General features: G+C 39.0%; 1 protein-coding gene across 1 annotated transcript in view; it reads left to right on the forward strand.

Moving 5' to 3' along the window:
* Positions 1–8,808, forward strand: part of LOC126281913 (dnaJ homolog subfamily C member 8-like) — a 78,959-nt gene extending 70,151 nt beyond the window's left edge. Inside the window, exons 5-6 of the mRNA XM_049981244.1 lie at positions 5,572–5,811; positions 6,329–8,808. Coding sequence (XP_049837201.1) covers positions 5,572–5,811; positions 6,329–6,457 — 369 coding nt within the window. The 3' untranslated portion in view covers positions 6,458–8,808. The remainder of the gene's footprint in view (positions 1–5,571; positions 5,812–6,328) is intronic.
* The last annotated feature ends 3,055 nt before the right edge of the window (positions 8,809–11,863 follow it).

Here is an 11,863-nt window from a genome sequence, read left to right on the forward strand (position 1 = left end):
AAGTTGGTGATAGAAATTTTGTGAAAAGATTTTGCCACAACAGAAGTGCCTTTGTTTTAATTATTGCCATCCCAACGCCCTCTCCCCTATTTCATGATAATATAAAAGGAGCTGTCCTTGTTTGAACTTTCCGATGTTCTCTGTGAATCGTATCTTGTACTGATTCCATACCAAGCAACAGTACTCCGGTAGAGGACAGAGAAGCATAGTGCAGGCAGTCTCTAATGGAAATGTGTAAATCATTTTGCAGTTCATTTCGATCAGATGATGACTTTCAGATTATAAATGACTGCATCACCTGCAAACAATCTGAGGGCAGCTCAAATTGTCTCCTAAATTGTTCACATAAATTGGGAGCAGGAGAGGCCCTATAACACTTCCTTGAGGAACGCCAGATATCACTCGATGACTTTATGTAAATTTACTATGAACTGTGGACTTTCTGACAGGAAATCGCAACTGAGAACAATGCTCCATAGGTACACAATTGCTTGTGAAGACCAGTGCCAAAAGCCATCTAGAAATACGGAATCAATTTGAGATCTCCGATCAGTAGCACTCATTACTTTCTGCGAATTAAGTAGTAGTTATGTTTCACAAGAGTGATTTTTTCCCAATTCGAGCTGACTTTGTGTCAATAAATAGTTTCCCTAGAGTTTATTCATAATGTTTGAACTCGGTACGTGTGTCAAAATCCTTCTGCCTATCAATGCCAGTGATAAGTGTCTTATAATTCAGGAGATTCCCCTATTTCTTTTCTTGAGCATTGCCGTGGTCTGAGCAACTATCCTGTATGAAGGTACTGATCTTCTGTCAAGCAGTGGTTGTACATGATTGCTAAATAAGGAGCTATTGTATCAGCGTACTCTGAAAGAAACTTTATTGGTATACAGTGTGGATTGGAAGACTTCTTTATTTAGTAATTAAAGTTGCTGCACTATACCAAGGATGTCTGAGACAGCGAACTCTCACTACTTTAACAGTGGTCAGTGTTGGCCAGCTTACAGTGTAGTTTATTGAACATGACAGTAAATTTAAGAGAAATTAACCATCAATATATTGTTTAACATTCTCTAAAACACTGACAATACTCAGATAGTTGACCAATTGTGCACCTATGAAAACCCACTCGTTAGCAGTTAACAGATGTTGTCAACCCAAGTTTGAAGTGCATTTTTGTCAGGAAAGGAATTTGCGTGGTAGTTCAATGACAAATGAAATATGTGAACATTTGAAGGCACAAGATCTGACGAGTAAATGTGTGAGGGATGATTCTGTGGATATTTTTCTTTATGAAATCAGCACAGTGCATCACCAAGGACTAGCAATACTTGATGAAGCTTTATCGGTCACTTCTCTTACAGGGTGACTTAAGTGTCCCAGTTGTTGGCATTAAACACCAGCTGCAATGGACACACACATGGCAAGGAGTTTGCTGTGCACAACACCCTTTTTTTCTGCCATTGGATGCAAAATATTACATGTTCACGCTGCCTTTGTGTGAGTAATGTCTTTTGTTAGAACTTGGCCATTAATTTCTTCTTGAGAAGTTAACATAAAGGCATCATAACTTGTCACCAGTAACAATACTGCATTGGAATGTACAGTGAGTGGGTTGATGACGTTCAAACAAAAATGCCCTTTGATGATTTTTTACACCTGACTTCAGCACTGTGCCTACTGATTGCAGATCTGGCATAAAAGTTAAATGGTCCCAATTCACCGCATACATCAATTGTAGAGACTTCCTAAATTCAGGAAATGCCAGAACAGTTTGTCTCAAAATGATAAAATCATTTTCTGCCAGGATTTGTCAGATAGCATTCACCTCACAGGTGACACAAATATTGCAAGCTGCCCCTCCTGTCTTCACACCTCTTTCAAACGCAAAGTGAACAGTATGTTGCAAGATTGGCCCTTCGCCTTTTTCCACTTCTGTCTTTATTTTATAATGCTTAATAACTTTCATGAGATTAAAGTATACACAATACAGTTTCTAACTACATGATATACACTAGAACCTCAAATAACAATAGGGCAGTTGATAAATACTCGTAGTAAACTATGTATGTTGTGTAACTGCATGTTGTTCCCTCGGTTTATTGAATTTATTTTGCATGAAAAATCAGACAACATGCTTATGAATGCAGAAATGTGCTCAAGATGCACCATGTTCATCCGTTCAGATGGTGTCAGGTGGCAGATTGCTGATGGCCGCTGTAGGGTGAGGAAAGCCTCAAGCATAAACTGTTCTAATCTTGATGCAGTCTCAAGCTCTTTTGTGGAAGGATTTACCCATACCGGCGGGTTGGAGAGTGAATGGAACTGCCTTTTGAGGAGGTTTCATTAGACTGATAACTTTAGCAGACACATGAAATATGCTTAAAAAAAAAAACAGTGAAATGATTAGGCTTGAACTCTGGACTTCATGACTACACTGCACGACGTTTACCTCTAGACCAGGTGCAGATATTGTACTGCAGCAACTTGAGGGGTAGACAACATTTCCTTCAGACACTCCTGCATCCTACAGTGTTGTCAGATCATGCAGATCGTTGGACTTTGAATTCTGAGCGGTGGAAAATTTTTGTGCTCTTGGGTGAACATTTCACATTTAAACCTACACTATTCACATAATAGAATTTTGGAGGATTTTCAGTTATAGGTAATGTTTTGAAATGTGATTATAGTAGTAGAGTGGATTTAATATGTGAATTGGATAGATTCCTACTGGCCACATAGGTATTAGTGGTAGATAGGTACATTCAAAAGCGTACTGCTGAAAAAAATCGGATCGAATGAAGAATTTTGTTTGAAAGCTGAGATTTTCCAGCAGTATGCTTTCAAATGTTTCTGTCTCCCACTTAAAATCCTCTGTGTTGAATAGCAATCTGTCGGATTCATACAGTTCTGGATTTTTGATTAGTAGAGGAGCTGATCTTGCTAAATGGAATACTACCAGATACTGTACAGGAGATGAAATTTTTAGTGTGTTTGATAGTATGAGGGGGCATTAAAGGAAAAAAAAACAGATGCCTAAAAAAGTGGAGGGAGCCTGTAAGCAAAACTCTTCATGTAACTTTATTTTAAGAGTATTGTTTGGTACTGTTGAAGCATTTGTCCCACTGCATTGAGATGGTGAATGGCTGTCTTGTTATATTCCTTGCACTAGATTGTGAACCAGTTACAAAATGTCCTGCATGTTGATCTTGTGAGAGCGGATCATTTGCCTCTGAGAGCCTTGATTAGCTCATCAAAAATGACATAATCACCAGGAGACAGGTCCGGATTGTATGGAAGGTGAATGAGGGCCTCCCATTTGAATGTTTGCAAGAGCTGATGGACTAAGTTGAGTGTACGGAGCCTTCCATTTTTGTAAGCCAGAATGGCTCCTCAGATGAGCTGCCCTTGTCATATTGATTTCATTGCTTTGTGAAGGGTGGACAATGTTAGTGAATATCGCTGTGCATTCACCATTGTTCAATGCTGCTGGAACTCAATAAGTAGCAGTCCCTTTTGTTCAAAAAGGTGGCAAGCATAAACCTTTCCGCACTTGCGTTCATGGCGTTGAATTTTTTAGATTATAGCATCACTGCATTCTTCCACTGGAGACTATGGTTTTGACTGGAGTTCAAAGTGGTGATACCGTGTCTCATCTCCATTGACCACACATGGCAGAAACTCACTATCCTTCATGGCATAGCATTTCGGATGTTCAAGAGAGTCAACATGCTTCTTTTACTGGTTGTAGACTGCGAGGCACACATTGGCTGCACAGTTTGTGAAATTTCAAATTGTCTTTAATGATGATATGAACACTTTACTCCATCTGACCTCTGTGGCAGTGGCTGTTACCATAACTTGCCAGTCTTGAACACTGAGGGCATTTACCTACTGGACAATGCCACCTTTAATTCCCTGTGATATTCCAGACCATGCATAATTGCCAGACAAGGTCTATCCTTCCCTGAGCTGTATGTGTCATGCCTTGACCCTTGCAACGGACATGCAGTGCTCAGTAATCTTGTGCCACTCTAAGATGAATTTCTGTTCCCTGCACTCCTTCCACTGTCAGGAAATGTGTTACACCCTTTTACTGTTCCTTTGAAGGCTTGATGCCATTGTTTTCAGTATGGCTGAGTACACTGGATGGTTGATGTGTGTGCTTGCTCACTGTCATTGGGGGTGGGGGTGCAACATGGCCCTCTAGCAGAGTGTTTGAACATCAGATCTATTATAGGGACTGTATCTTCTGCAGAGAATGACATTAGGATCCATTTAATAGTTTCTATTTACAGCCTCCAGCTAAGTTGTGTTTTAATGCACCTTATTCCAGTCTGTTTCTTCTTTAATTCTCCTTATAAGTGGAAGCAATAACTTTGTTTAGACTTTAAACCTTAATTACAAACTGAATAGTTGAAGAGAGTAATGTGTAGGGGGAATATGAGAAAGTGTCATTTCGTTTGGAGACTGTACATTGTGTTTCAGGTGCATAGACTTTTCTTTTCAAAAAGTTTAAAATTAAAGGATACTACAGACAGCAGAAATTGGCTTTTTTCCCCGTAGTAAGTGATTACAATACTCACTGAAATTAAAAGTGGATATTGCTAAAAAATAAGTTCCATTATTCATCAATATTGAATGTGGGATTAGTAAGACTGGAAATAAAAATATCAAGAATTAAATAAATCTGGGAAAAAAGTTTAATGAAAATATTGGAAATCAAATGACAACATTGCTAAGCTTAAAAGAACCTAGTTACTGTGGGACTATAGCAAATTCAGCTGTTGTCCAAACTCTTAGTTCTCTTGAACTTCTCTAATGTTTTCGGTTGTAAGCATTCTCCTCCTCCATCGTAAGGCATCTTTGGACTTGCTCCCTTCATTTTCCATTAAGAGCTTTTGGTCAGTATTTAATCAAGAGTAGTTGAATAAAACGAAAAAGTGTAGAATGTGCCTCACGATTTTTTTTGAGGGGGGGGGGGGGGGGGAGGGGAGAGAGAGAGAGAGAGAGAGAGAGAGAGAGAGAGAGAGAGAGAGATTTGTACTCCTGTTAGGTGTATATCTTATGCTTCTTTTGTATCATGGGAGGTATTCTGAATTTTTATCTCACTTGTAATATGCTGTTTCCCATTTTTCATTGTATTACCTTTGTTTTTACCATCAAACTGTAAGTTGTCAGCTGCATATCTTTTCTTATACTGTACTCAGTCCTGTGTGAATAGATCAGGAGTTTCCATCAGCATTAACTATTAGTGAGGCTACTAGCTAATGGACTTTGACTGATTTTATACTGTCTATATCATTCAACCTTACTGCCACGAAAAGAGGGATAATTTATGAAAAAGTTAATGAAGTTTCAGAAAGAATTACTGTATCCCAGGGACATGGAAAAACTAGGGCTTAATTGTGAGCATATTGTCATCATTTAATGCGAGAAAAATGGCTTTATCACAAGCTGTTTTCAGATTCATTCTTTTTCATTTGTGTTACCCATTTGTACTGTCACATGTATAACATTTATTTCTAGTGTCAAGGCATCAAAAAAATATGTAGTTTTATTTTATTTCAGATTTCAGAGAAACGGAAAAAGCTTAAGAAAGAAGGCAAAGATCCAAGAATTGATGAGGATGACCCTGCAAATTACAAGCATGCTGTATATGTAATGACGATGAAATTGTTTGCGGATATGGAGCGAAAGAGACGGGACCTAGAACAGCGAGAAATGGAAGAAAGAAAACGTAAACGTGAACAGGAAATTGAAGAAGAAGAGAAGGCAAATTTGGAGAGAGAATGGCAGAAAAATTTCGAAGTTAGTTGTGCTGGAATTTTTTTGGATTATTGAAAATATGCTAAACTTCAACAAAGAGTTTGCTACAAGTATAACCTCTGACTATTTTGAATTCACAATTTTAGTGAAACTGATTCACTTTAGTTAACTGGAATTGTATTTATCAGGAAACTGGTTTGAGTACTGATTTAGTTATCTTGATACAAGTAAGTCATAAAACATTAAAATAGGTTTTGTCAGTATAAATATAAAATCAGTTGATATAATTTGTGCCCCACAGAATTGGTGGTTTTTCTTTGTGTTGCTACAGTTTGACATTTTACATGTGCAGTTGCTATAGTATATAAACTTCATAAGCAGCTTACTGAAATGAGAGACAATCTCAGTATGCTGCAGATTTATAGTTGAGAGAGATCTTCAGTTTCAAAAATTTTAAATTTTTCTTACATGATGTGCATTTGTGATTTTCATTTTGATTTTGTAATGTGTTTTCTTCGTTGTTAATGTTGACTGTATCATAATTCTCTTTCTGTTGTAGGAATCTCGACAAAATCGTGTTAACAGCTGGAAAGCTTTCCAGGCCGGGAGCTCCGGATCAGGAAAAGTTAAAAACAAGAAGTTTAAAGGGACATTCAAACCCCCAAAGCACAAAGCAGAGTCTAGATAATGGATATTGCAGATTACATCAAACAGTTAATTACTTTTATTTCATACATCGGTAAAACTTGTATATCATTCTTCGTAGCATTTTCAACCATGTGTTTTCAGGATACCTTTTATTAGTTCCCTTGGAACAGCCTGTGTATAAATACTTGTCACTGATTTCCTTATGTTTGCTATTGTGTTTACAAAAGTAAAATGCTAATTGACTAATTAGTAGTTTTCATAAGTGTGTGCTGCTTTTATTTGAAATCGTGGATTTTTTCCTGACTGTGGCAATTCTTGAAGACAACTGTTTTTGCGAAGGACGATTCAGGCGGGGAGAGGTGCGTAAGAGAATATTCTGTCTAGAAGTTGTTACGAACTGAATTGCTGAAAAATTTCCATAACATCTCACTGAAGATTAAGCACACAATATTAAAAGAACTATCTACCTGTCAGTCTTGACTGACTGACGTGTTAAATTTTGTGCGCTCTTTGCCAAGCTGAATTTTGGGATTAAAAAAAAAATGTGTTGAAGTAATCAAAATGGAAGTCTGGTAGTCGTCTGTTATGGATTTACTTTGTCAGAATGATAATAGAGTAGAGAAAAATCTAGTTTTTACTTACGAATGACATAAGTGTTTTGATGACAGAATTTTCTTGATGTAAATTATTGTATTAGCAAACTTCCCAAATGTCTCAGATAATTTGTGCTAATGCGTATATTGTTGCAATAACATTTAACCCTTTATGTTGAAAAATGTGTTTTGATAATAATAAATTTTAATTGAACTACCCACAAAATGTTTACAAATAACTGCAGCATATTTTCTACATTAATGTGCCACAAAATTGTAATGTTGTGTTTAGTATTTCTGTAAATTTTATTGGCGCCTATCGTACATCAAATACTTTAAAACAAGAAAGAGGTTCATGTAGCAGTTTGCGTTTGTTCATCGTTCATAGACAAAATCTCAGTACAAGTCATTTTCACAAACTTCCATCAAAAATTATGAAACTAAAAACTTTCAAAACTGAAACTTTCTTAAGTCAGCAAGTTCAGACTTTTGACTAGTACCATATATGTGTGAATGTGAATTAAGTTTTACTGACTCTACAGTGCGTCTCCAGGAGTTGTGTTTCTCAGTTCTTGTTTTAACAGGCTGTATGGAATACTTGATAATATTGGACCATTGAGCTCAGTATTTGATGGTTTGTCAGATACTTATAAAGTTTTGGCTTCTTCCCGTTTTCCAGTATTGTCAAATGGGCCTTAGCATCATGGTAAGGTGACAAAAACTATTGTACAGACAAAAGTAGTATTTAATGTTTTTTATGTAAATTACAGTTTGTTTGAAAATCTTGAATACTGAAATTCGAATGACCAGTATTAATACTGCAGAAGAAAGGAAACAATCACTACGTACCTTGGATTATTTATCACACAGTGTGTCCTCTTGTTGTGAAAATGCTTTAGTCTGAGAAAAATGAAAGTACACAAAACACTATATGTAATTATTATTTGATCATTCTACTGAAGTTTGCATTGTTAGACATCATCTTGAACGTGTGCCATAGTCTACAGTTGTTCATTTTATTGTATCTTTTTGAAACCTTCAGTAATTTTGCACATATTGCACATAGTATGTGATAACTTTATAGAATGGTGTGGCATGTTTTCTTTAAAATTCAGGAGATGACTCATAGGCATTGATTGCTATTAATAAAACTTTGTGAATTGGTGTACCTAAAGATATACTTGCTACCTGGTAATTGTTTCTGCAGTTTGTGGAAGAGGCTGACATTACGTCCTGAGTTTTGGCTGTGTGTGGTGTCCTGTTGACAAAGCCAAAATAAAAATGTAGTAAAGAGAGGTGTTACATGAACAAGAGAAATTCCACAATTCCTACTTTCTCTTTAGTCACCTGCAGATGGAACTTGTAAGGGCAGCATGTTTTTGCTTTGTTACCATCAGGTTGCCAACTGGCATGTTGTTGCCGAATATTACCTGCTTTATTTGTAGAAATACTGAAGTACCATCAGAAATTTAAGTTTCCTTTTATTGTATATGACAAAGGACTAAATACACGTGTGTGATATGCCACAATCGGAACATTTGAGACGGAAGATACTTAAATGATGCCCAGTGTGTCATTTCAAATGTTTCAGTTTTAGTTTAGAAAGAAACCCCTTTTTGTGACTATTTTAGCATTTACTGGGTTAGCGTTAATACAAAATAAGTTTTAGGTTCCCTAGCTTAGTCATATGTGAGAACTGTACTTACTGTCAAAATTTTGTATATGCTCTCTGATGTATTCCTCCAGAGTTCTGTAAAATCGGTTTTGTATTATTGTAATAAATATCGATAACAGAGAACCTCTTTGTATTTACCATTCTTCCCTTCCCGACTAGTCAACAAGCTATGTTTATCAGGGAATGTGATACACTTTGGTATGGAATGACCATTACAAATTTTTTCAATCAACAAGAAGAGTATGTAACTCACCACATAAAGGAGGCAGTGAGTCGCAAACAGGCACAATGAAAAGAACTGCTAAAATATTAAACTTTTGGACAAGTCCTTCTTCCTAAACAGAAGACATTCATGCAAGCACAACTCGCAGATGTATGTGGTCACTGTATCCAGGTGCTGGAACCTCAATGCCCAGTGACACACACACACACACACACACACACACACACACACACACACACACACACACACACACACACACACACACACTCACACTCTCTCTCTCTCTCTCTCTCTTTCTCTCTCTCTCTCTGTCTGTGTCTGTGTCTGTGTCTGTGTCTGTGTGTGTGTGTGTGTGTGTGTGTGTGTGTGTGTGTGTGCGCGCGCTTTTTAATTGTTCCGGTCTGCAACTCAATGCCTGTGCTATAAGGCAATTTATCCTTTCCATATTATTGTTATGCAGTCTTGGATTTTCCATTGTTTGAAAAGGAGTCTGTAAGATATAATGGGCGAAAACGGATCCCTGTACACCTATCCCCTTCACTCCATTACCCATACCTAAATGAGATATTCTGCTTTTAAGCAAGCTGCTAATTATTGATGCATGAAACCAGTCATAATGGATGATTAAAAATTTCCTTGAAATGTTAAATCTTTCTTATTAAAATAAAATTCTTAGTAGTTGTCTTTATTATTAATACTCTTCTCAACTCGTCTAAATCTCCCAACAAATAAGATTCTCAAACACTGTCAATGAGATTTGTTTCCACCACAATCTCCCCCTTCAGAACAACTTTTCTGTGACTGGAAAGTGGTTACAAGGTATTGTATCTGGGAATTTATGGGTGACAGTGACAGTAAATGTTCTGCTTTGTCCATGGCAATTGCAGATGAGAATAGATGTATTGAAATGGTGAAAATTCCTTTTCCTTTCCAAAATGAGATCAGTTGGTAAGATTTATCAAGCAAGCGGGTATAATTTATACCTGAAGTCACTTCTTTTCAAATTATTTGATTTACTTGGATCTCCCAGTTCAGTGTGGAAGAAGGTGATGAAAAAGGTAATTTGAAGCAAAAAATATGTATCCAACAATGGAAAATCCAGGATGGAATGTAACAGTGTTATAAGAAGAAAAAAAATAACCTGTCAGAAACTGAGCTTTCGGCCAACAATACCTTTGTCAGAAATGCACAACATACACATACTCGCGCAAATGCAATTCACACACACGTGTCCTCGGTCTGTGCCTGCTGAGGCCAAACTGCAAGCAGCAGTGCACGATGGGAGAGACTACACACGTGTCCTCGGTCTGTGCCTGCTGAGGCCAAACTGCAAGCAGCAGTGCACGATGGGAGAGGCTACTGGGTGGTGGGGCTGAGGAGGAGGTTGGTGTGGGAGTCTACAGGGGCAAGGTGTGAAGGGGTAGGACTGCTACGTGCAGTCGGGAGGTTAGACGGTGGGGGAGGGGGGGGGGGGGTAGCAGAAGAGGAAATAAGTAAAAAGACTGGGTGGAATGGAGGGCTGTGTAGTGCTGGAAAGGGAACAGGGAAAGAGCTAGATGGGTAAAGACGATGAATAACAAAGGTTGAGGCATGGAGGGTTATGGGAACATAGGATATATTGCAGGGAGAGTTACCACCTGTGCAATTCAGGAAAGCTGGTGTCGGTTGGGAAGCATCCAGACGGCACAGGCTGCGCAGTCATTGAAATGCAGAACGTCATTTTGAGCAGTGTTCTCGGCAACGGCGAGGCCCAGCTGTTTCTTGGCCACAGTTCATCTGTGGTCATTCATGCAGACAGACAGCTTGTTGATTATCATGCCCATGTAGATTGCAGCACAGTGGTTGCAGCTTAGCTTGTAGATCACATGACTGGGTTCACAGGTGACCCTGTCTTTGTTGGGATAGGTGATGCTTGTGACTGGTTTGGAGTAGGTGCTGGTGGTGGGAGGATGTGTAGGACAGATCTTATCTCTAGGTCTATTACAGGGATGTTGCCGTAAAGCAAGGGGATGGGAGCAGGGGTTGTGGTGGGATGGATGAGGATATTGTGTAGGTTCGGTGGGCTGAGGAATAACCCTGTGGTGGGGTGGGAAGGATATTGAGTAGGACATACCCCATTTCAGGGGGGCAATTTGAGATAGCCAAAATCCTGGAGGAGAATGATCTTAAAGTTAAGCTGCAACCACTCTGCTGCATTCTACAGCTGACAGTCTTGTCAGCACAAATGGCCACCAACAAACTGTGGCCAAGAAACAGCTGGATCACCCCATTGCTGAGCATGTCGCCCAACACTCATGTTCTTCATTTCAATGACTGCTTCACAACCTGTGCCATCTCAGTACTTCCCACCAACACCAACTGTTCTGAGTTGCACAGGTGGGAGCTCCACCTGCATTGTATCCAAAGAACTCTCCCTGCAATATATCGTATGTTCCCATAGACCTCTTGGCCTCAACCTTTTTTAGTCCTTACCCATGTAGCCCCTTTCCTGCTCCCCTTCCAGCACTACACAGCCCTCTACTCCACCATCACACCCACTGTCTTTTTACCTCTCTCCTTTCCTGCTACCCTCCTCCCCCTGCCCATCACATAATTTCCCAACTGCACATAGCTGCCGTATCCTTTCAACATCATCCCTGTACACTCCCACAAGCAGCACTTTACTGTACCCTGCTATCCCTCCTCCTCCTCCTCCTCCTCCTCCTCCTCCTCCTCCTCACTCCAGCTGCCTCTTTATCCTTCACAACCTTGTTGCTTCTCCCATTGTGCACTGCTGCTCACAGTTTGGTCCCACCAGCTAGATACTATGGTCATGGGTGTGAGAGTTATGGTTGCAAAAGTGCTGCCTGTTTTCGACAAAGTCCTTGTTGGCCAAAAGCTCATTTTCTGACTGTTTCTGTTGTGCCTATCTGCAACTCAGTACCTGTGGTATATGATGAATACCAACGATCCTTT

Source organism: Schistocerca gregaria, chromosome 1 (assembly GCF_023897955.1).
Source record: "Schistocerca gregaria isolate iqSchGreg1 chromosome 1, iqSchGreg1.2, whole genome shotgun sequence".
Classification (NCBI taxonomy): Eukaryota; Metazoa; Arthropoda; class Insecta; order Orthoptera; family Acrididae; genus Schistocerca; species Schistocerca gregaria.